General features: G+C 43.9%; 1 protein-coding gene across 1 annotated transcript in view; it reads left to right on the top strand.

Annotated features, from left to right (window-relative positions):
- Positions 1-368: 368 nt before the first annotated feature.
- CUNH11orf49 (chromosome unknown C11orf49 homolog) overlaps positions 369-26061 on the top strand; it is a 178787-nt gene continuing 153094 nt past the window's right edge. The window contains 2 exon segments of the mRNA XM_027837751.1: positions 369-408; positions 411-482. Coding sequence (XP_027693552.1) covers positions 369-408; positions 411-482 — 112 coding nt within the window.

Below are 26061 nucleotides of genomic sequence, written 5' to 3'. Positions count from 1 at the left end.
TTCATATGTGCGCATGTTGTCTCCTCCAATAGAATGTTAACTGCTTGAGGGCGGGGCCGCTTCATTTCTGTCTTTGGTCCCCGGCTCCTAGCCCCGTTTGTGGTATACAGCAAGTGCTTAATGAATGCGCGGGCCTGGAGGACCCTCGCTCCCGTGGGGCCGGCTGTGCTAGAAGGTGCCTGGCAGCTGTAAGTCCACATATGGCGCGCGCCCCCACTAATTAGGCCCCTCCGCCCTCTCCCCCGGGCGGGCCCGAAGCCCTCCGGAACTCACTGGGCCTGCTTCGAGTTGCTGCCCGGATCCCCTTTGCGTGAACCGCCCCCTCCTCTCGGCCCCTCCTCCACGCCGCGCCGGGCCCTGTGGTTGCCATGGCAACGGAGACCGCGCTACGGAAGCCGAGAAGGCGGGGGGGGCCGAAGCCGCAGCCAGCCGGAGGATGCTGAGTCCCGATCGCTTAGCGCTGCCCGACTACGAGTATCTGGGTAGGAGCCGCGGCCGTCGGCCGGGGTGGGGACGAGGGCGAGAGAGGGGCCGGCTCCGGTACGGACGCGGGGACCGGTGGGGAAACTGAGGCCCCCTGACGGGCGTCGAGTGTGGGCGGGGCCGGCCTTTGACGGAGGAGGAAACTGAGGCCTAGAGAAGCGGAGGAGGGGCCCCCCAGGACGGGAGGTTCTCGCGGGGCCGGGTTTGAATCTCGCTCCCCGACGTCAGCCTGCCCGTTCTTTGGGGTCCGAAGGCCCCGGGAGGGGAAGGTTCCGCCTTCCCTCCCCACCCCCCCTTTCCTCGTCCGAGGGCTCCGGGAAAGTCCTGGGGTTGGAGTTGGGGGCCCTGGGTTCAAATTCTAGTCCCCTAAGGCCCTGGCTGCCCGCGGGACTTGGAGCCTCGCTGCCTCAGTTTCCTCCTTTGTCACTCGAGAGAGCTGGATTTGATGGTTGCCGCGGGCCAGCCCACGCCCTCCGAGGAGTCCACAGTGCTCGCCCCTGGGGGCCGTCCCGGAGGCCACCCGAGCCCACGCCAGGATAGACGGGGAGCCCGAGGGACCCCGGGGTCTGCAGCTTCCTCGAGCCCCAGAACAGATCCACAGGAGCTGAGGCTGCGGGAGATTCGAACTCAGGGCCCCCGGCTGCCACTGGCCCTGTATACATGCTGGGCAGAAATCTCACTCTAACGTTTGTTGCCACCTTTTTACAGCCTCAGGAGAGTAGAAATCTGTCCCTAAATGACTGTAAGCTTCTTGAAGGGCAGCCAGGCAGTGTGATGGTTAGAGTGCTGCAGCGGACCCGAGTTCAAATCCAACTTCAGACACATAATAGCTGTGCGACCCTGGTCAAGTCACTTTAACATCTCCCAGCCTCAGTTTCTTCCTCAGTAAAATGAGGGATTTGTCCCCTGTGGCCTCCAAGGTCCCTTGTAACTCTAACTCCATGATCTGTGATCTTTTCAGATTACTAAGTGTCTCCCCTGTGTAGTCTAGAAACAAGGGAATAAACAGAATAAAGAAAGAAAATTTCACAGATACGGATATTCTCTGACCTTCGATAAGAGGGAAAGGCCCCTTTCTTTTATAAGAGCTGGTACTTACAGTTAGTTCTTGTTCTTTAGTAATTTCAGCGGTATTCTGCTCTTTGTGACCCCATTTTCTTGGGGTTTTCTTGGCAAAGATACTGGAGGAGTTGGCTGTTTCCTTTTCCAGCACTTTTTACAGATGTGGAAACTGAGGCAAACAGGGTTAAGTGACTTGCTCAGGGTCACACAGCTACTAAATGTCTGAGGCCAGATTTAGTGTTTCTACTTAAATGACAGGAATACCCTTCAGGAAATTAGTAGCTTTCATTAGCTTAGCAGTTAGCCAGGTAAAAATTTGCCTTTTTTCCCCAACAATGTTTCATATCAAGGTCTGGGAATTAATCCTTTTCCCACTGAAACAGTAAGGATTCGGGATTAGGAGTTATGGCCTGATCCTTATCGTTGGAAGGATTCCCAAAGTCCTCTGGTCTCCTCTGTATCTGCACAGGAATCTCTTCAATATCCCCGAAGTATTTCTTTGAACACTTGTATGATGGGCAGCCGCTCTCTCCTGAGGCAGCCTACTGAGCTCTAATGATTAGGAAGTTTTTCCTTATATTGAGATGAAATCTTTCTGCAGCCTTCCCGTTAAACTTAGCTTTGCCCTCTGGGGCCAAGCATCCCAAGCCTAATCCTTCTTCCATGTGACAGCCTTTCAGATACATGAAACCAGCTGTCATGTCACCCCTTAATCTTCTCTTCACCAGGCTATGCTTCCTCAGTTCTTCCACCTGTCCCTCATCCAGCATGGCTTTGAGAACTGCAGTCTTTCTGGTTACCCTTCTCTGCAGCCAGTACTTCCTCAGACGTGCCTGATGTGGCTTAACCAGGCTCAGGTAGAGGATGGCTATCACCCCTCCTTCTGGATAATTGCCGTGTTAGTTTATTTTTTAGGTTTTAGGAATCTCATTGAGGAACCTCATTGGCATTCATTGTTCCATTGGGTCAGAATGTAGTGACAGGGCTAGTTTGTTCACGTGTTGTTGGCCTGATATAAAAGAGAACTCCTGGCCCTTAGGGTAGACGGTACTTCATTTCTAGGCTGTTCTTTTCGGCTGTAGCCTGACAGAGTGGAAGGAGTTCTAGATCTGGAGTCGATGAATGTGGCTTCCTGCCCTGGCTCTCTTGCAGATTAGATGACTATGAAGTCAACCTCTCTGGGCCTCACAGTGTCTATAAAATGATGGAGTTGGATTAGATGATCTCTAGGGAACCTTCTTTAACTCTTTGATCCTGTGACGTCTCCCTTGCCCTAAATTGGTCCAATATGATTGTCTCATGGTTGTCAACATCTCTAGCTTGTCTCCACAAATGGAATTTAACTATTAGGTGTTCTAGGACCCTTCTGCAAGGCTCACTCTTAGCTCATCAGGAAGCCTCCTGACTTCCCTGTGCATGCCATAAGTCCACATTTCTGCCCAAGCACTTGCTAATTTCCCCATTTCTTCAACCAAGGAGAAAATGGGAAAACATAAAACAGATACAGTGTTCCCATTATCTCAGAATAAATCAAAACAATTCAACCAGATGCATAGATCATCCCCTAAATTCATAAAAGATAACCCTTTCTTTATGGTACATATAGGGTGAACAGTCTAGAATATCCTCTGAGTTATTGCCTTCCCCCCAATATATTGTGGATGTCCAAAGGCTCAGATAGCTTCTTTTATGTCAGAACATTGAATCAGGCTGGGCCTGGGAAATAAGTAGCCAGGTTTTCTTTGACTTTGATATGTGAACATTTCAGAAACTAATGTTATAGGAAAGGCAACTAGAAAAAAAACAACCCAAGGAGGAAACACATCTCCCTATAAATGGTGAGTTGTTCTCATGACCTGAAGCCTTTTATGAAGAATTCGTGATTCATCCCCATAATGGCACCATTTGGAAAAGTTTTGTCATGTTCCTATTTGTGATTTTTAGAAATTAGTTGGCCTTACCAGCTCACATTTACCGGCAAGGTGTGTAGTAAGCAAGAAAGGCATAATTTCATAAAATTCTTTTGTGGGGAAGCAGATTTTGGCTCTAGATAAGGAGTACTTCCTAACAATTAGAGCCGTATGATAATGGACTGGCCTGCCAGTGAGTAATGAGTTTTTTGTTACTAAAAATGTTCAAGTGGAGATCTGAGGACCACTTGTTGGAATGAGTTCGAAGTTGGATGAGGTGACCTCAGAGGGCCCTTCCAGCTCTCGACCTTGATGAAATCTCAAAAGAGAAGAAAGACCCCATTAGGGAAGCAGAACAACTTGAACCCTTGGTGTCAGGCTCAAAAAAGATTTCCAGCCTTGTGAAAGTTGCTTGTTGAAAGCCTTTGCCCAAGGCTGAGGTGTGTGTGTATGTGATGGGGTGTGGATGGCTCCCCTGGAGCCCGAGGATAACAAAGCTCGCCGCTCATCGATAGGCCAAGCTGAAGGCCAGCTAGCCAGCCCTTCCACTCTGGCTTCCAAATTGTTCTGATTTCATGATGGCTGCTTCTTCCTATTTAAAGGTCAGTTGAGAATAAGAAAGGAGCCTACCCTGAACTTCCTAGAGAAGAAGGTATGGTTTAGCTGGAGAAGGTGACCAAGAGTGATTTTTAAAATAGTGGGTTATTATCCCACATGTCTTAGTGGTCATGGTGGGGAGTTGGGTTCTTTCCATTCTAAAAAAAGAAAAATGTCCCTAGACCTTGGCCAAATAGCTTTACCTGTTTGGCCCATTGTTTTCTCATCTTTAAAAGGAGGGCATTGGCCTGGGTGGGCTCTATGGAGCTTCCCTCTGTTGCATCTCCTAGGATGTGGTAATCTCTGTTTATTTTCTGGAAATGGAGCTGGAGGGGGTGGGGGGAAGCAGGGTAGATGTCTTCCGTTAGGTGGGTGTGAACAGACCTTTTCTACCTTAACTCACTACAAGTTTAAACTACTTTTAAGTCTCTTACCCTCTATTTGCTTCAGTTTCTTCAACTATAAAATGGGGATAATGAACACCTGCCTCACAGAGTTGTGAGGATCTCATGAGAGAATATGTTAAGCACTTAGCACAGTGGCTGGCATGTAGTGGGCTCTATTTAAAGGCCAATTATTATTACCATAATGTCAGTGACTCTTTCAACCCATCTAGATGCTCCTGTTGACCCTGAACTAAAAGCAAGCCACTGCTTCCAGGCACTTTGTTAGGGGTGAGCATTGTGGACTTGGGTCAATACTAGACTCCTAGCTCCCTGCTGTCACCCAAAACATCTGCCAGAAGCAGGCAGTTAGAAGTGTTTTTCTTAAAAATCACATGCCATTTGGCCTAATTTCTTCATGATGGTTTATCTACTTTTGTTAATTTTTTTTTTTACTTTTTAAAAATAAAACAGACATCACTGCATTCATCTCTTCAAGGTTCCTCTAAGCCCAGCAATAATTTCATTTTAATAATTTAATAGCTTTTGTGTATATGGTGTTTCAAAGCTTATCTTGTTATCTCATTTAATCTTTATACTAACCCTGTGAGAGAGGGCTATTATTATCCCTATTTTACAGAGGAAGAAACTGAGGCTTAGAGAGGTCTGGGGATTTTGCCCACTCCAAGGCCAAAACTCTATCTACCACTTCTTCATCTTCAGGCAGGGGGACTAAGGAAGACCCTTTCTCATGACAGAAAACTCTCAGATGGGGTGGGGAACCTTCGGCCACATGTGGCCTCAAGGCTGCAGGTTCCCCACCCCTGCCTTAGATGGGTAGGCTAACATTTTGGGTTGAGGGCTGTGACAGCTATTTTCCTTACTGTTTACTAGCCTAGTCACCAGAAAAAAAAAGAGGGGTGGGGGAAGGTGGCTTTGGGATGAAATGGAATTAAGTGATGCCACGTGTTGGAAAGTGTAGGGATCTGAAATCACAGGGCTTGGGTTTGAATCCTGGCAATGCTGCTTAACTCTTTTGTCCTCTCTGGGCCTCAGTTTTCTTATCTGAAAAGGAGGGATTGGATGAGGTGATCCTCAGGGTTTCTTCCAGCTCTAAAATTCTGATCCTAAGAACTAACATTTTTGTTTGGTTATAAAATTTTTACCGATTCTTCTTCAGTCATCTTCTTGCTTGGAAATAGTACTGCTCGAAGTAATTAGTTGCAGTGCTTTTTTTGGACTTTAAAATATTTGTGTTATTACAGAAAGGAAATGAAATCAGCTATTTTAGACTCACTCTGATGCTTTGAAAATGTGATTTACAGTGTCTGAAATTCTTCCCTTTAAAAGGTTGGACATGTGCAGGAATATCCCTGAGCTTTTCCAATTCCCCAGTTAATATCCCTACCTCTAGTTTCTTTTTCCTACCATTCATTCTTAGACATCATTGCATAGACATGAACCTTCTTAATTGCCTAACTCTTACCGTCTCAGTTACCTGTTCAAAAAACTCCAGTGGCTTCTCGTCACCACTGGATATTCCCAAATCCTTTACAACTGAGGCCCTTCTCAATATAGTTTCTGTTGGGGTCCACCCTTATCCTTAAATTGAACCCATAGTCATAGTGGGCTACTCATAGGCACCTAGATATGTCCATTGTGTTCCTGCCTTTTTAACATATAAAAAGAGCTTTGTGAACCTTTAAACCCTCTATAGATATTAGCTATTGTAATCTCTATACCTTGAAAGCCTTCTCCTCCATATCTACCTATTGAAATCCTACCCTGGCTACAAGACCCAGCTCAAAATGCTACTTTTGGCCAGTCTGTCCTGCTTCCCCTCGTTGGAGGCGAGTTCTCACTCAGAGTTTTCTAGCACTATTCTGGTGCCTCCTTCATTGCTCTGGAATATCCAACCATCCCTGAAGCCTTTACAACTTGGAATTTCCCTCCATAAGACTCACTCCCTTTTCCCATTGCTAAGTTCCTCCTGGGGCCTCCGTTTTGTGGAGGGACCCAAGCTGGCCTTCGTTTCGTCCCCCTTTTGGCTTTTCTGCTTCCTTTTTGTGTTCTCCTCCCCACTCCCCTTAGAATGTAAGCTCTCTGAGGGCAGGGACAGTCTTTTTGCTTGTATTTGAATCTCCAGTGCTTAGAACTTTGTGTGACACAAAGTAAGCCCTCCTTCCTTTCCTTTTCCCTTACTCACTATAAAACTTTCTACAACTTTGTATTAGAAGTGTGTGTGTATCATTCTACCAGATGATAAGTTTCTTGAAGGCAGAGATCCCATTCCCTCCCTTCCTTCCTTCCTCCCCACACAGTGCCCTGGCATTCAGTCAACACTTTGTAAGTGCCTGTTGATTGGCTGGGCAGCTTGGGTGCTCAGTAAGGGGCTGTTGAAGGAACTGTATGGAGCAAGCTGTCATTTTGAGAACACTTGAAGGTTCACGAGGTCTTTTCCCCACAACCCTGGGAGCTTATTAGTGCAAGGAGCCCTGTTTGACCTCCAAGGAAACTGGAGATGTTGAGTGTCTTGTTCTGGGTCCGGCTGTCAGTCAGTTCTGGCTCCAGAAGGATGACAAAGTATTATCTATGATGATCTGGATGTAACTAGGGTTTTTATGCCCAGCTCCAAGGATAATTTTCAAGTCACTTGTTGCTTTATATGAAGAAAAAATTTAATGTTTTCACTAAGAACGCTATCCCAAAGGAAGGGGTCACTTATGTTGGCAATAATACAGAATGTAGCTGTTCTCCATGTGTTGGGGTGGATAGCTGAGGTTTCAAAGAGTGATACTATTGTATCTTAGGAGAAGAAATCCGTCCTTATTTCTGAGGAATGAAGAGAAGATGAATGGCCTGCTTAGCCTGGAAGCCAACATTTTGTTAGGTTGCCCAATTGTTCTGGTTGTTTCTTCCAATAGACTGAAAGTTCCTTGAGACCAGGGACTGCTTTCGTCTAGCACCTGGCCTAGCACCTAGCACCTAGCACTTGTAAGGCTCGGAATATTTCAACGTTTGTTGCATTGAATGGAAATGAATAATTCTAGTACTGGCCTGCTTGGGTAGCTTAACAAAATGCAATGTTTATTTGTTGGCTGGTTGAAGGAAACGAGAGGTATACCAGTTGTGTGATAGCTGTTTAATTACTGTTCAGTCCCACCTCCTTTGGTTTTTAAGCCTTGAGCACACTTGCTTCTTGAGTATCCTGGGTAAATGTTAAAGTTTTTAATCTTTGCTCAGACAAGTACAAAACTCAACCAACTTTGAAAAACGTGTATTTAAAAGAAGGAACCAGAAGTTGTATTCAGTTCGGGGATTTTCCTTGAGCACTCCCCCCTAATCTCCCAGTGGCAGGGTAGAGTGATGTGTTTTGATCCAGAGGGGAATGGCCCTAGTAAACGGAGCTTTCTGCCACAGACCAGGATGGGGACAGCCCCAACAGTGCATCCCCAGGGGCCTTGGGAGGCAGCTAATTCTCTGGGTGGAATGTCAAGTCAAAACACATTTATCTGAGCAGAATTTTAATGATTTGTCCAAGAGAGTCGGGATTTCCCCAGCACATCTGAACTTACCAAATTACTGATCCCATTAGCAATGTTTTTTCCTAAGCACCTTTCTTGGAACAAAGCAATTATTGCTGCAATCATCAAATATTCTTTTCATAAAGGCTGTTGACTAAGTTTTGTTTGATTAACAGGAATCCAGTAAGAGGAAATATTGTTGGAGAAAGCAGTTTTCAGCCTTTTCTTTTTCTTCATTGAACTGGGCTTTTGAAAAGCTCTGTTCTTTGCACAGAGTTAGAACCTCTTTCCAGCTGTCCTATTGTGCAGCTCAAGGTTTTGTTATTACTCTTGTCTGGCCCAGAGATTACAGGTAATTGTGATAAAACACAAGCTTTGGTTTCTGTAATCTCTGGCAGAAATCTGCTTGCCGCCCCAGGCCTTCATATCAGGTGTTCACCTCGTTCAGACTTCTCTCACCTGGGACTGCACACTCCCCTTCCCGGCCCCCAGTAAACAGAGGCATCTGGAGAGGCGAGCTAACAGCTGCACGGAGATCCATTGCCTGTTCTGGTCCTTCTGCGGCAGCCTTGCATACAGCATGCACTAAATGGGAAAATTATATCTTTTAAAATAAGCACGTTAAAGACAATAACAGTTTTGGAGGAGACGTGTACCAATGGCCACATGTCTTTGGCTTTGCTTGTCATGTAGAGAGACTGCCAGAACCTCGTGGCTCCATGGTTCTCATGCCCCGTGGTCCTGCAAATTGACATGTAAGCAGAGACAAAAAGTCGTTCAGCCCCAGAGAAAGTGAGTTCTGGCTCTTGAGCTCCGGCCATTTTTTGGAGGAGTCTTGACCAGATTCACATCTTCTGGCCCATGTTATTCTTCAGAAAGAAGCCATTAAACATGTCTGGTAATTCAGTATGTTAGCTACACAATCAACGTGAGGCTTACTCTGAGGCCACGAGTGGTTCAGCCTGTCATATGGAAGAAATTGCCTTTCAGGAGAGATTATAATTGTGCATGAAGCCACACAAATGCACATTCTGCCTAGAGGAAAATGCACAGAAGACTAGGCCTTATGCTGCTGTATTTGGGGCTTGGTGAGTCATCCTTTTTTTGTGCAGGGCCTGCTCTAAGAAATGCTCCCACTTCTCCAACATGAACTGCTTTTGTCGGCCCAACACTTGTGTCTGTTAGCTTTGTACATTCCTGATGACATCATTTACAATGCTAGGGCACAGACAGTAAACAAATAATAATTTAATGTTTGGGCATCCTGACAAAACTTAAATAGGCCAATTTAGAAAAATGATAACAGTCAGTTCTAATAAACACCAGGCATGACCCCAGCCCTTTATGGAATGTGATGTGGTGGGAGAAGGTTGAACACCCGGAGACAGGAACTCATGAATTATTCTGCTCAATTCAGAACCCTGAGATCCCCTGGCTGGGGGCTAGTCCCAGGAAAGGTAGTGCTGTCTTGTTAGTAAATAGACCCCTAGACCTCTCTGTCAGGTAAGTATATACTTTTCTGTATGACAGGTATTCCTCATTCTAGCTATAAAGTTGAAAAAAAATAGTATTTGCCATCTACCACCTACCTCACAGGAATGTTATGAGGATTATTGAGATAACAAACATGGTTGGAAGATCTTTATAGAGAAGGTATTATATAAACACAAAATGTTATTCCCCTTGCCTCAATTTCCCTATTGATAAAAGCATCCTGGGGGAGGGGTAGTTGTACAGTTGAATTAGTTAACATCTGTCAAGCATTTTTTTTTAAATGCTTTATGAGAACTAAAAAAATGTAAGTGAGCCTGCCTTGACAGTCTGTAAACTACCAACCACAAGGGCTGTATACGTACTGTTTGCTGGTACACCTACTCTTCTACCTCACCTTTCAGGGATGACATGATAGAGAAGGGTAAATGACCAGGATGAATTGTGGAAGTTCATTCCCCCCAGGAGAGTGATCTTGGCTTTGAAGGATGACATGAGAGAGAAGGGTGAATAACTAGGATGAATTCTGAAAATTCAGTCCTCTGGAGGGAGAGTAGCCTTTTCTTTGAGGGATGACAGTGATAGAGAAGGGTGAGAGACGGGATGAATTGGGAAGTTCAGTCCCTCAGGGAGAGTGGCTCTGAGGCATGGCTTGATTGTTGTTCGTCCTTCGTTTTCAGAGAGGACCAGTGACATCACGGGGTGACGCCTTGACTTGTATGTGAATCAGAATTGTGCACAGTCGTCAGCTCCACTCTCTCTTCCAGAGTTGTTGCAGTCTAGTGGCAAGACAAAAATCAGGTCAACTGGTGATGGCCAGCATGCAGTGGCATCTTTGATGTCTGACTAAGCTCTAAGTGCTCTACAGCACCTGCTTTCAGCCACCTTCATGGCCGCTGGAACATATCATTCTCATCTGCCGGTTCCACTGGGGAAGCTTCACATGCTTGCAGTAGACATTCTCCTAACTCACTGATGGGTTGGAGGCCCGTCAGTTACCCTCAGCCTGGGTTAGCCCATCTGCCAAGATGGTTTCCTGGGGTATGGTCACCGCTCATGCTGTAGCCTCTTGGAGCCAAAGATGAGAGTTGGGTGACAGGTACACCAAAGGGAGATGGCAAGCCCCCACACCAGAAGTGCTAGTTCTCCCTGAGCCCTCTGGTGTGACATGATAGAGAAGAGTGAATGACTAGGATGAATTGTAGATGTTCATTCCTCCCGGGTAGAGTGGCCTTGTTCTTCTGAAGACTGCACTTGGGGGTAGCACTTTCTTTTAGTCTTGTCAATCTCTGTTACGGTATCCTGGCTTAGGAGCTATTTAGATCTTTGTTCAGTCAGTAAATCTTTGTTTTTCTTCTCGTATTTCCAAGCCGAAAACAAACGTAGAGAGAAAAAAGTAGATGACCTGTCTATAGACTGTTCCTTATTTATCTTTGTTGAATTAAATTTCAACTTTTCCAGGACTTATTTCAGTACTTTAAAGACCTGTGATTTGGTCAATACAGGGACTGTCTCCACCAGCATAGATTGCAGCCCTTTAATGACTTAGGAGATGGTCTTCAAGAATCACTGTGGCCAAAACATTCACTGGCTTGTGGCCAGTCTGATAACGATCCCCTTCAGTTTAGCTCAGCTGCTCCTTGGATGACAGATATGAGGTCCATCATGTACTCCTCACCCACAGCCTTTCTAGCTGGGTAGGATCCGGCCAAAACTTGTGCTGCTCTGGCAGGCGTAACCTTCTAAAACATTCACACTGAGAAAGATTCCTGTGACTTTCCTAGTGCAGTGAGGTAATAGGAAATAATTATTAATAAAGGGAAGAATAAGAGCGCAAGCAGTGATTAAGTGCCTACTATGTGCCAAGCACAGCGCTAAGCACTTGATTTATAAATATTGTCTCATTTGGTCTTGCCACAACCCTGGGAGAGAGGTGCTATTAATGAACTAGCTAGTCATCATAGGAAACCCCCACCTCATCAGAGCGTCAGAACCAACACTTTGTTTTGAGAGTTACAAGGAAAGACCTCCTTTAAAAGGCAAACAGTTGACTATTTAGATTTGAAGATAGCGACAGCTTAGCATTTGTTTTTCCATCTCTGTTGTTGCTTTCTTCTATGATAGGTAGCAGATCCTGAGACGGAGCCTCTAGAACCACTTCAGACATTCCAAATTTGATCTGATTAGAATTGGAAATGTATGAGTCATTCCTTTTTCCAGCTTTGTTTCTTTTGTTTCATCTCCCTTAAGTGAAAAGCTCTAGAAAATTTTGACTATAATCCCCTACTCAGGGAGATTCTGTGTGTCTGTCGTTTTCTGTACAGATACAATTTTTGGTCTTTGTTGCATAGATAATCTCTGAGGTATATTAGGATGGTTCATTTGTATCTTAGAACCAGGGTCATAGTAACATAATGTTTCAGAGATGAAAGATACCCTAGAGATCTTGTAGTCCAGGGGTTCTTAACCTAGAGTCTGTGAAGTTGATTTTTTGAAATATTTTGATAATATTTCAATGTAATTGGTTTCCTTTGTAATCCAATGTATTTTATTTTGTGAATTTAAAGCCATTATTCTGAGAAGCTTGTCCATAGGCTTCACCAGACTGCCAAAGGGGTTGTGACACAGAAGAGCCTCCCTGATCTATTCTCTTTATTTTACACATGAGTAAATTGATGCCTAGAGCATTAAAGTACTCAGGATGTCCAATAGTCTTTTTTAATAACCTTTGGGGGAGGTCTGTGTTTCTCTCTTGTCTTCACATGTGTACTTACAATATTACTTATGTCCCCTGATGTCAGTAGGATTCTCAAGTCCACAGTTATCTGTCTTCTCACCTAAAAATCCGAGTGATATGTAAGGCTTTCCCTCTCACTTTATGGACTGACCTTTTCTAGCCTGTCATTTGCTTATACTTTCCTGCCCTCTTCAGAAATTAGTGGTTATCACTGCAAGTTATTCCCTTCTGGCATCTCCCAGCTCCCCACTGACCCGTCACAGGGTTCTGAATCTCTTCTTTTGGTGTATCTCAGTGAAACTTCTTGATCTGACAGTCAGTTACTGTTGGGCAATCTGGGGCTCACTTTTTCTTTTTCTTCCCTGCTTCATGATCCAAATGAACTAATCATGATGCTTAAAGAACCGTGTTTAAATTCCTGCTACCTTGTGAGGGAAAGAGAGGAATCATCAGATATGGGTCCTTAGATGACCATGAATGACCACTTTTGTCCTCAGAATCACTTGATTTATCGTTCACCATTCATTTAACTTGGTATGTTCTGTACTGCATTTCCCCTAACACTAAAAAATAAAAATAAAAGCTCAATAAATAGCCTTCTGTGTTGGGATGGTCTCTGGCTCCTCCTCATTGAGTATTGTGGTTAGTGCTATATGCAGCAGACCAGGCTTGAGATACTTCAAGGATCTGTGATTCAGTGGGTATGGGCCATCTCTCCACCAAGGCAGTTTACCCTCCAGGGCCTTAGTAGGTGGTTTGAATGAGTTATTGAGGAAAAAAACATCTCCTGGTTGCCTGCCTTGTAGCGATAGTCCTGTGCTGGCTAAAATCTGTATTTGTTGATACCAGACTTCCTCCGGGTTTCTACACAGAAGCACAGCAGAGACATGGCTCTCTCAGAATGAGTCAGTGTGGATGACCAACATGTCCAGCTTTCTGGGGTGTTCACTTTTTAACTGTTGGATCTTTTAAAGTTGTTCTTAAATGGAAATATTTCTAAAAATTACTATGTATTTCCATGACTTTTTAAATGGAATGTATCACACATAATTTAACCTTTTCTTGGTGACCTGACGATATTTTGACGATGTGAAGAGATTAAAAAGAATAGGATATAGATTGACTTACTGAATGAAGACTTTCAAAAAAGTGAACAGAAAAAGCCCAAGTCAAACATGGCATGTTGGGAACTTAATAATATGAGGATACTTAGCAGATTAAAAAATTAAATATAATAGCCTTGCACACAAATATTTTCCTTAGGGGAAATTGAAGTGAAAAGAAGTTTCAAATAAGGCTCTGCTGGTTATAATTATAGGAATAGATAATGTTAGTTAAGAAAGCATTTTGGCTGTCTCCTGGACATTTGTAAATTGATTTTTGTACATTACTGGGAATGTGTTTCTTTTTCCTCCAGACGGTCTTTATAAATTGCCATTCATAAAAGGCCAAGCTGATAGGATGTTATGAATGAAACCTATTGAAAGACCGTTCACACAGATGAACTTCACAGTGATGGTGGTAGTATGTTCCAGCCTCCCCAGTTAGTACTGGCATTCTTCTTAAGTTACCTTGTATCAAATTTATTTGTATTATACTTGTATTATAACATAGTGCTTTGCACATAGTAGGCAGCTTGTCAATCACTGATTGAATTGAATGAAAAATGAGTTGCAGTGATGTGCTTTAGCTCTGGCTGCAATGTATATAGTGGAGGTGACTCAAGACTGCCAGCTTGTATTAAAAGGTATTCCTTGAGCACACCACGTTGCGGCCTTCAAGAGCTCTTGGGCATGCCGTGTAGGTAAGGGTGAGCTTCTGTTTCCTACCTGCCAGAATGACTCCAGTTGTCACAGAATTGAGATGTGTGGTGGCTGTTTATCTCCCAGATTGCAGAAGGCCTGTCTCTCTCTCGGCTTTTAGAAGCTGTCTGGATCCTTCTTTGCAGTCAGACATCTGCTATTTGGTGCTCCCATTGCTACTTCTAAGTGCTGTTCCGCCGCCCCCCCCACCCCGGAGCTCTGCCATGCTGTTTCCACATCCACTTTTCTTCCTTCTTGCCCCTTTTATCCACTGTCTCCCTTTTAACACTTCCCTGGCTGTGCTCCATGCCCGGAATGTTCTCCTTCCTCAGCTCCACAGTGCCTGGCATATAGTAGGTGCTTAATAAATGGTAATTGATTGACTTAGGAAATTGAGTTGTAGGATTAAATGACTTGTATAATGTCATATTGGGTTAGCAGTAGAGCTGGAATTATAAACTGGACCTTTTGTATCCAGAACCTTTTTCTTAGACTGTTGAAGGAAGCTGCCTTTCTGTAGGATTACTCAGTGTTCTAGTAAACTCTCAGTTTAGGAGACGAACTAGCCCTGAGGCAAGTGGGGGAAAGTGCTGAGATAGGCTGGCCCCCTCTGAGAATTAGTAGAGCAGTAAATTAAACAACGTGCAAGGCTGTTTCCTCGTGGAGTATGTATTTTCTGGGTAGAGTCTCTTTAGAGGTTTCTAGGGGAATGTAGAGGGTCTTGTACCACTCAGCAATGAAACCAGGTCATAGATTTGGAGTTGGAAGGGACCTTAGAGGTCATCCAGTGGAACCCGTTCGATTTACAGAAGGGAGCAGATATGAGACAGAAGCTCCCCCTGCCCTTCACTGAGCCATGTGCTCCAGAGTTCTGAAGGCCTCAAGGCGGCGCGCTCAGGCCGGAAGGGACTGAGCGACCTGTGCACGGACACACGGGCAGGGAGTAGCAGAGTTGGTGTTTGCACCCCAGTCTTCAGAGTCTACACTGAGCCCTTCGGTTGCATCAGTTCTGTGCTACACTTTCTCATCCTGTGCTTGTTCTTGTTTCTTTGTTTTCAGGGATGAAGTAAAGGATGAGTGGAGCTAAAGTCACTCTCAAAAAGACACCTTTTTGTATGCTAAACAATAAGTGTCATTTTCTCCACTTCACAACTAAATAAAAATTTTCATGTAAAAATTCTGTTAACTTCTGTAAAACCGGAGGCGGCCTGGAGCAGGGGATAGAGCGCTGGCCAGGAAGCTAGCAGAATGTGGGGTCCAGACCTTCCCCAACATGCTAGCTCTGTGACCTCAGAGAAGTCACAGAAGCCCTCTGGGCTGCAGGCATTGCCCTAAGACCACAGGTTGTAAAGAGGGTCCAAGTTGCCTTAACATAAGAAATCCCTCCCCGGGAACTCCCTGTGCCAGTGGAAGGCCAGGGCCCAGCCCAGGCCCTCCACCTCATCCTTCGGTAACACCCTGTACCTGGGAGGAGTAATTCATAACGAATGTGTTTCCTGTTGGTTTATGGTCACCGTGAAGATCGTGGCCACCTGTAAGATCATTTCAAAATGTCCAGTGCCCAAATGTCTTGCAAGCTGTGATGAAGTCATTCATTTACTTTGTAGTGTTCAAAACATCAGGGTTAGAGAGGATTTTCTCCAGTGCTACATGATCTCTGTAGATAAAAAGATCCTGTCCTCCTTTCTCTCTGCTCACTCACCCAGCCTCCCCCCTCCCCCTTTAAGCCTTCATCCCTTTCCTCCTAGGCTACTGTAATATCCTCCTCCTTGGTCTCCTTACTTCCTAGTTCTCCCCTTCTATCTAGTCCTGCCAAGATCATCTTGCTGAGGACAGGTCTAATCCATATCACCTTGCTTAGAAACCTCTCATGGCTTCCTGTGACTTTTAGGTTAAGATGCAAACTCATTAGCCTGGCATTTGAGTGCTTCCACAATTTGGCTTTGACCCACTTTTCCAGCTGTATTTCCTCTTCCCTTTCACTCTATGTTCCAATTGACTTGACATCTTGTTTCCTGCCTTTTTTGTATTCCTTCAGGCTGACCTCCCCACCCCCCATTTCCCATCCCTGGAATTCAGTACTTCCCCATTTGTCTTGAAGAATCTTTTTCCTACAAGGCTTACCCCAGGTGCTAGCTTCTCTTTGTCTGGGAAACTCTATTCTTCTCCCTGCTCACCCCCCTTCAATCGCCAGAACCTAGCATATTATAGGCGTTTAGCGAGTGAGCGTGTGGTGAATTTGTCTAACAGAAGAACAAGACTTAAGTAGATTGATCAGTCAGTTGATGCTTGTGTTGGTTTCAGCCTCATAATACTCCTGGGGGAATTTGCACGGGTCGTACAGGAACAGATGGATGGCTATTTACCAAGTACTACCACCTCCCTGTCCTGTTTCCTGGTGAATTGGCTTACCTTTGCAGTCCAGTGCTGGAGAATTTTTCACTGGGTATCTGTGTGAATGTTGATGCCAGCTTTGGAAAGGCACCTATTGAGATTGCTAAGTAAAAGAGAAAAACTGTACTTTCTTTTCATTCAAACAAGTGTGGATGATGTATTACATGGGTAACATATACAAGCAGCCCAAGGAGGCATTTTGGCCTAAAACTACACTGGACAGTCCAAATGCCTGATCCCCTTGCTGGATGGGCCAGTCGCCTCTCCTCCCTGCCTCTGTTTCTTCTGTGAATTGGGGGTGATACTTTCATTAGATCACATTAGGTCATATACCTACCTGGCTCCACCTACTTTACAAGTTGCTTGACAGGGAGTCTGAGCTAGAAATCCAGGTCTGGGAATCTCTCTAGAAAGTATACTCCCTCAAAGAGATCACCTTCCTCTCATGCCTTTAATAGCTGAATCTGTAATGGTAAACTTGGATCCTTGAGCATCTCACGTGAGCTTTGGTTCCATGTTTCTAACTGGCTACAGGGCATCTCCATGGAGACAGTCCATCATCACTTCAAATTCAGCATGCCCAAAGTGGAGCAGCATGGGAGGCGGCATGGGTCAATGGAAGAAGCAGTGGGTTTTGAGGAGGGCCTGGCTTTGAATTCCAGCTAGGGCAACTCACTTAACCTTTGCTCATCTTCTGTAAAGGAGGTGGACTAGAGGGCTTAGGGGCCTTCAGGCTCTATATCTGTGATCTTTTCACTCCAAAACAGGTTCCCCTCTTCCTGAGGTGCTTTCTCATTCCTATGAGTAGCATCAGGATGATTTTAGGGGCCAACAAAGAGAGGCAAAGAAGAAGGGGCAAAGGTTTTTCTTTTTTTTAGGGCTGTTTGTGTGTTTGATGATAGAAAGAAAGAAATCTGTGGAGAAAGATTGAAGCTGCTTGGGGAGGCGACAGTTATGGGCATGAGAGAGTACAAGCAGGTGCATTGGTTGGGAAGAGAGACAGCATCAGTGTGGGAGGGAAGGTGAAGATCTCTGCACGTCTGCCGCCTCTGCTGATGGCACGTTGGAGGTGAGGACCCTGAGTCACTGAAATGTGAAGAGCAGGACAGACAAGGCATCTGAAGCCCGCTGAATTTGGATTGCGTGATTCTGTGCCCGCTGAAGTCTGCAGAGTTCACTTTTTTAGTTTCTCTGAGCACCTCGTAGTGGAGGGAGAAAACAGAGAGCAAGGAGGGGGATGTTCCTTTGTGGGCTGGCCCCAGGGAGGGGCCATTGCCCCTGGGCACAGATTGTGACACCTTGAGAGGGTGGGGTGACTTGGGGGCGGAAACTAGTGCATCTTGATTAGCAGCAGAGGCACAGTTGTTTACAGATGAGAAACTGAGGAAGAGACTATTGGTGTACATGCTAGTGTTTACATTAAGATAGTTATAGCAAAGCAGAAATGAGTTAATTCAGTTTTAAATGTAGATAAACAAGCCACATAATTAATAAACAGAACTTGGGGTACATGGAGGTATTCAGGGAGGACTAGCATCTCTGGTGTGAAGGCTTGATGAGCCCTTTTCAGGCCTGCTTATCCACCTTTGGGGTCCATCTGTCACCCAACTCTCACCTGTGGCTCTTAGAAGCTGTAGCATGTGCAGCGGCCACAACTCCGTAAACCATCTTGGCGGATGGGCTGAACCAGGGTGAGAGTAACTGATAGGCCTTAAACCCATTGGTGAATTAGGGCCATGTCTACCCCTGGCATGTGAAGACTTCCCCTGGAGAAAGGGCAGATGAGAAGTTTGTTCCAACAGCCGGGAAGATGGCTGAAGCAGGTGCTGTGGAATGTTTAGAGCTTGGTCAGACACCAAAGATGCCAAGGCCATCTTCTGCAGCCATCACCAGTCACCCTGACTTGTGTCTTGCCACTGGACTTCGATGACTCTGTTAGAGAGAGGCTGATGACTTTGCACAACTCTGCTTCACTTAAATCCAATTCACACATAAGTCAAGACATCATTCATGATGTAATTGGTCCTCTTCCAAAACGAAGGATGGACAGATAGAACTTACTAGTTGTGAACATGTTTCTTCACCCTTAGACATCAATTTCTCTATCTGTTAAAATGGGGATAAAGTACTAACTTACCTCATGGGTTTTTATGAGGAAAGTTGCTTCGTAAGCCTTAAAGTGTGTGCTGTTTTATCTAATATAAATAATTGCTGGCTCCACTTTCTCCTGGCCTCTCAGCTGATGGGCAACTGGTCCCAGTCCCACCAAACCCCTGCCTGGAGTGAGTTATGAACCCCACGTGGTCATTACCTCATTATCTGCTAGAAACTGTGAGCAGATCTCTTAAATCCTTTTGGTCTGATTTTGGTGTCTTCAGAGCTTTGTCCCATCCTCTGAAATAACCTCCCCCTTGGGGATCTTCTGGAACAGCTCTTTCTTTTGCCTTATATACTGGAGGCATGTGATGGCATTGTGTTTCCCTCAGCTGTTTCTAATTAACCCACTCAGGCTGTCTCTGAGTGAATGATTCACCATGACTTAGAAACCTGATTTTGTTTTTTAAGGAGCCAGATTATTTTACAACACAACCAATAATGTTCAACAAAGTGAACCCACCATGGATCATAAATACAAAGCACAGATTTCTGTTAGGGTGAAGAAATGAGAAAAAAAGTCTGCAATAACGGAAAATTTGCCTATTTAAATAACAGTATTGATAGTTTGCAGGTGGAGAATTGGGCTTTACTAGCTGGGTCCATTATCAGCTCCTCATTTGATTTAAGGGGTGTCAGTTTAGAGCTGGGAGGAGCCGTGGAGATCATCTACACTAGGGGTTCCTTTTGGCTTAGGTTTTGTTCAGAGGTTTTTAACCTGGCATCCATGAGCATAGATTTCCGGGGTCCATGAACTTGGAAGGGAAAAAAAAATGCATCCTCATTTTCACGAAACTCTCACATTAATTTCTTTCAGTTATTTAAAACTTTATTCTGAGAAGGGGTCCGTAAGCTTTAGCAGACCACTAAAGGGCCCATGACAAAAAAGGTCAAGAATCACTCATCTAGCCTTGCCCCTTCAGGTTATATAGCTGAGGAAACTTGAGATCCAGAAAGATTAAGGGATACACTGGTCATCTCACAGGTAGCAAACCCCAGAGCCAGATTCAAACCTAGGTCCCCTAATTCCAGATTCAGAGCTCTCTTCAGGACACCATGCTGCCTTCCCATTTGTACTTGAGATCATGTGTTTAGTACTTAATTTAAAGCCTTTTCCCCAAACAGATTTGCAAACTGGGTGTGTAAAAATCCCACACTGGACTGTGTTGCCTGGCAGCACGTGTCCCCAAGTGGTCGCACATGCCACGCATTGTAATGTTCTCAGTGCTGGGGCCAGCTGGCTGGACATGTCCTGCCACATGGGCTGGGGCCCTCATTCCTCAACAAAAACAGCAGCCAGCACCAGGGTTAACAGAAAATGACAAACCAGGCATGGACGAGAGAGGCGCCAGCAGAGCAGCGGGATGTCCTTTGATTTGCTTCTGTTATTTGCATGTCTTTCTTGTGATGTCTGTGAAGTGTTCAGAATGAGAAAAGTTTTTTAAAAGACCTGCTGACTCCTCCTGGAAAATGTGAAAAAACCCTCCTGTTTAGAGACCCATTATGTGCAGCGGTCCTGCATTTTCTGTATCTTTTTCTTCATTTTTATTAATGCAAACATTTGCATGAAGACAGAATCTTTGTCTCCTCAAAGAGTTCATCTGCTCCTCCTGCTGCTGACTGGCCCTGCCATGCAAGAGCACAACAGAACCTTTGTTATGCTCTCAGCAAAGCTGTTTATGAACGGTGGCTTACTGAGGACTGCTTCCTGTGCTGTACGCTTCCACTTTGTCTATAAAAGAAAATAGTCCTTCCAAGTGAAAGAATCTGGACTTTCTGTTATTCAAGTGCTGGACTTTGAAATGACAAATAGCTCCCAAACTTGCTGAGAACTGGTAAATGCATCTAATGCATTTTTCCTCTTTACCTTGAACATAATAAGGCTCTTACTAACAATGGAAAGAATAAGTCCGATTGGAATGTGGAGAGGGGATAGTCTAAAGGCAGTAGAGTGGTTGGGAAGAGGACTCCAGGGACTTTGCACCAGAAGCCTGCATACTCTAGCATTGTATTTCTCGGGTGACTTCTAATTTGCACCTGAGGGGTGGCAGTCATAAAATTGAACAGCCTGCCATTTGTAAGCAAGCACTGGCATCAGATGCAGCTTAAGGAGAAACTTGTCATCAAGACATTCCTAAAAGGGAAGACCCATAAATTGTGTCTATCTGATAGAATGAATTCTAAAAATATATTTTATAGTTTCCCTTAGGCTATTAGTTTAGATGAGATGCATGTATGTAAATGAGGTGTTGACTGTGGGTGGAATGACAGTCTTCTACATGCTTATCTCTGTATGCCTCTGTTTTTTAAAAAAAATAACATTGTCCGTTATGTTTATAGTTTTCCTAATATTGAATCAGCTCTGCATTCTGGTTATAAATCCGAAGTTACTGAATGATTTACAAGTGAATTCTATCAAACAGAGAACAATTAATTCCAACATGAATGGCTGTGCTTCCAGTCATTAACTCTGAGCAGCTAATGCCAACTGAAGGAATTCATTCCATCATGGTGACTTTCCATTATAAATTCATGTTACTTTTTTTTTTCCAATTGGCAGTCCTTTTATTTTTCCTTGATTGAATCTCTGACCCACTCCCTTTAGCAGCTGTTGCAAGCCTTCTCTTCTTTCCTGAAGCTCTCAATGACATTCCTTCCTCCCTTACGAGGTGTCTTTGCTGTCCTTTGTGAAATCTCTCCTTCGTCTTCTCCATACATTAAAAGCCTTCTATGTATCATCTTCACCCATCCCCTCTTCCTTTCCTGCTTTCCCTCAGAGCCTTGAAAAAAAATGGCCCTTCTCCATGCTGAGGTCAACTTCTCTACTTATGCCCTCAATTTTATCCCCTCCTATCTCCAAATTTCCTCAGTGTCATTTTTTCTTTCATCTTCTATCTTTTCCTATCTATCCCATTGTCAGCCAGCACCACACCATACATACGTGGAACCATTGGTTACAGCAAATGGAGAAGTTTTGAATACTCTAAGTTTGCTTCCCTTGGCAGCATGTTTTCCAGGGATATACACATTGATAATGAAATAGACACATGCATTGCCAGAGCTAGCTCAGTGTTTGGTGGGCTCTGAAGGAAAGTGTGGGAGAGAAGAGGTAGTAGACTGACTACCAAACTGAAGATCTACAGAGCCATTGTGTTGACCTCCTTTCTGTGTGCCTGTGAAACCTGGACAGTCTACCAGCGCCATGTTAGGAAACGGAATCGCTTCCATTTGAATTGTCTCAGGAAGATTCTGAAGATCACCTGGCAGGATAAGATACCAGACGCTGAGGCCTTTCTTGAGCTAAACTGCCAAGCATTCACTTTACTGCAGAGAGCGCAACTCCCATGGGCTGGCCACGTTGTTCAAATGCCAAACTTGTAAGCTTGCCCAAAAGACTATTTTGTGGAGAACTCACATAAGGCGAGTGCTCACTTGATGGTCAGAAGAAGAGATAGAAGGACACGCTCAGGTTCTCTCTGAAGAACTCTGGAATTGATTATGTGACATGGGAGACACTGGCACAGAACTGCCCAGCATGGCGTGCCCTCATCAAAGAAGATCCTGTGCTCTATGAGCAAAGCAGAATTGAAGTAGCTCAAAAGAAACATGAGATGTGCACATTTAGAGAATCCACCCCATATATTCCTATGGCCTATTTGTGCCCGACCTATGGTAGAGCCTTCAGAGCACTTTTTGGTCTGATCAACCATAGTCAGACATGCTGTAACTTGACTCTAACATAATGATGTCATTTTGGTCCTTTTCGAGAACAAAGGACAACGCCCAACCATCTATACCATTAAAAAAAACCCAAAACTTTCACTTGACTTTCCTATCCCCACTTCATTACCGAATTTCCAGAATAATAAATACTTTCTGTATTTAACCCCTTTTAGTCTGACTCTACTCAACTGAAATTATTCTTCCCAAGGTCACTAGATGGATTTACAAGTGAATTCTGTTGAACATTTGAAGAACAATAAATTCCAATATTACATAAATTGTTTGCAAAAACAGGGAAAGAGATCCTACCAACTTTCATGAGATAGATAAAAACAGAGAAACTACTCTCTTCAATTGATGGATTTAAAAGTGAATTCTATCAAATATTCAAAGAACAATTCTAACATTCCATAAATTATTTGCAAAAAAAAAAAAAGGGAAAGAAGGAATCCTTCCAGACTTCTCTGAGACAAATATAATTCTTATATCTAAACCAGAGAAAGATAGCACAGAGAAAGATAGACAAATACCTCTAATGAATGTCATTGCAAAAATATTCAATAAAATTTTACCAAAGAAGCTGCAACAACACATCACAAAGATTATACAATATCACTGGGTTGGAGTTGTGCTGGAAATATGGGGATGGTTCATTATGAGGAAAACTATGAACATAATAGGCCATAAGAATCACATGATTATATCAAGAGATGCAAAAAAGTTTTTCACAAAATACAACATCCTTTGGCATTAAAAAAGTTAAAAATCATAGGAATAAATGTACCATTCCTTAAAATGTTAAATAGTATCGATCTAAAAGCAGTAACTATCATTACATGTGATGGAGAAATGCTAGAGACCTTTCCACTATGATCAAGATTAAAAAAAGGATGTCCATTGTCACCAATAATATTTGATTTAGTACTAGAAATGCTAGCTATAGGAATAAGGCAAGAAAAAGTAAATGAGAAGAAGCATAGACAAAGAGATGATAAAAATACTGCTTTTTATAGATGTTATGATAGTTTAATTAGAGAAGTCTAGAGACTCAACTGAAAATTAATTGGAACTATAACTTCAGTCAGACAGCAGGGTATAAAATAAGTCCACAGAAATAATCAGCCTTTCTATATATTGTGACACAAAGCTCTACAGGAAGAGGTAGAGAAATTCCTTTCAAAATAACTATAAAATGGGTGCAGCTTGGAGGTGCATTGGAGAGAGCTCTGGCCTTGGAGTCAGGAGGACCTAAGTTCAAATCTGGTCTCAGACACATGACACTTTTTTTTTTTTTTTGGCTAGGCAGTGGAGTTAAGTGACTTGCCCAGGGTTACACAGCTAGTAAGTGTTACATGTCTGAAGCTGAACTTGAACTCAGGTCCTCCTGAATCCAGGGCTGGTGCTCTATCCACTGCGCCACCTAGCTGCCCCCATATTACACTCACTAGCGGTGTGACCCTGGGCAAGTCACTTAAGACTCCTCAGTTTCCTTATCTGCAAAATGGAAAAAAATAGTTCTTGCACTGCTTCCCTCACAAGGTTGTTGGAGATTGCTGCATACATTAATGCTTTGAGATCTGCCATTTCATTGGTTTGGGTAATCTCGACTGAAGCAGATGGAGACCCATCTATAACTTGGGAGATGGTTTTCGAGAATGGCCAAAGATATGTCACTCTGGAACCTCCCTGGTGATGAGCTTACAGGTCCTTGGACAGCAGATGCAGTCTGTCACTGGGATGACACTCTAGTAGGACCTGCCAAAGTTTGTGCTTACCTGGCATGCACTTTGAGCACCCCAGGTCACCTTCATGCCACAACAAGGTATTTGATGTAGGAGGTTAGTGGAGGAAAGTGCAGTATAAATGTGTTATTCTATTAATAGCACTGTCATTTTATTTTCATAGCACACATACAATACACATATGTACTCGCACACATATATACAAACATTAGTTGTGCCTGGCAACATGAAGTAGTGGAATGACAATTGAGAGCAGCATTGTTTCCTGAACCAGGGAGGTGATAATCCTCCTCTACTCTACCCTGGTCACACAGCATCTGCAGCTTTGTGCTCAATTCCAGGCCCTCAGTTTAAGAAGGACACTGTTGACCTAGAGAATGTCCAGGGGAGGGCAGTCGGGATGGCCAAGGCCCTAAGGTCATGCCATGAATATTAGTGAAGGAATTATCAGTGTTTGTCTAGAGAAGAGAAGACGCGGTGGGGACACGATCACTGTCTTCAAGTATTTGAAGGGCTGGCCTGTGAAAGAAGGATCAGGCTTGTTCTGCCTGTCCCCACAGGGCAGAACTGGAAACAGTGGGGTAAAGCTGCAAGGAAACAAATTCTGGTTTGCTTTAAAGAACAAAGGCTCTTAACAGCACAACTCAAGTGCTGATTCTGTAGCCTCGGTGGATCATGATTTCCCCCTCACTAGAGGTCTGCAAGCAAAACCCTGCTGACATTTGTTGGGTGCATTGTAAAAAGGATTTTTGTTTTGGACTGAGTTGAATTAGATCGCTTCTGAGGTCCTCCCAGCTCTGAGATTCTAGAGTTCTCGTCACTGGTCTTGGAGCCAGAGTACCTGGATGCAGATTCGGCCTCTGCCTCACTCCATCAGTGTGACCTTACTTAGGCAAATGGTTTTTAGTTCTCTGGCCATCAATTTTCTTATTTGTAAAATCACAGGGTTGATTTGATGAGGGGTTCATAATCTTTTTTTCAGGGGCCCTTTTGGCAGGCTGGAGCAACCTATGAACACCTTCTCAAAATGATGTTTTTTGGGGCAGCTAGGTGGCACGGTGGATAGAGCACCGGCCCTGAAGTCAGGAGGACCTGAGTTCAAATCCGGCCTCAGACCAAACACTTGATACTTACTAGCTGTGTAACCCTGGGCAAGTCACTTAACCCCAATTGCCTAAAAAAAAAAAAGTTTTTTTTTTTAAAAAATTCATAATTTAAGGAAATACTAAAATTAAGTTAGAGGTTAGTAAAAAAACAAATGTAATTTTTTCCTATCCAATTTCATGGATATTCTGAAACCTGTCCATGGAGGCAGAATAAGAATCTCAAGACCAGATGATCTCTAAAGCATCTTCTGATTCTAAATCTGTGATTCTAAGTGAGCTATACTCTTGGTAAGGTAGAGGTAAAGGTATTGTGAGAAGAACCCTGGTGTTAGAGACTGAGGGCCTGGGCCTGGATCTGTGCTCAATTGCTTACCTGAGGACATTGAGCAAGTCACATAGACTTCTCTGGGCCTTAGTCTCCTCTTGTGGAAAATGAAGGACTTGGACCTTAAGGTGCCTGCCAGCTCCAAATCCATGAAGCTAAGACTGTATTAATTAGGAAGATGAAGATGTGGTATATCCAGGGCTGTTCTGAGAAAGTTTGTACCCCGAAGAAAAACATTCCCAAAGGCCTCCCTTCCTCCTTATCTTTCCTTTGTTGCAAAACAAACATGTCTTTTGGTGGTACTTAGGCCTCTGAAGAGAGAAAAAAGGATTATTTTGGACTTCATCCAGAGGCTGAATGAAAAGAGAAAGGAGTATACCTGTTTCTCATTTTTGCATAGCACTTTCATATCTCACCAACAAATATGAAAAATGCAGAAATATTAGACATATATCTTGTAGGACCCATTACAATGAAGTTATATTAAATGGATACTAAAGTAACTATAAAAATCAGAGACTAAATAATTTAATCCTAAGGAATGGATTTGTCAAAGAACAAATCATAGAAATAATAATTTCATTAAAGATGATAACAGTAAGACAACCTACCAGAATTTTGAGGATGT

This window comes from Vombatus ursinus, unplaced genomic scaffold (genome assembly GCF_900497805.2).
Source record: "Vombatus ursinus unplaced genomic scaffold, bare-nosed wombat genome assembly UNPS02014822.1, whole genome shotgun sequence".
NCBI classification, from domain to species: Eukaryota; Metazoa; Chordata; class Mammalia; order Diprotodontia; family Vombatidae; genus Vombatus; species Vombatus ursinus.
The sequence above is the reverse complement of the archived record's forward strand: the minus strand, read 5'-3'. Positions and strand labels throughout refer to the sequence as shown.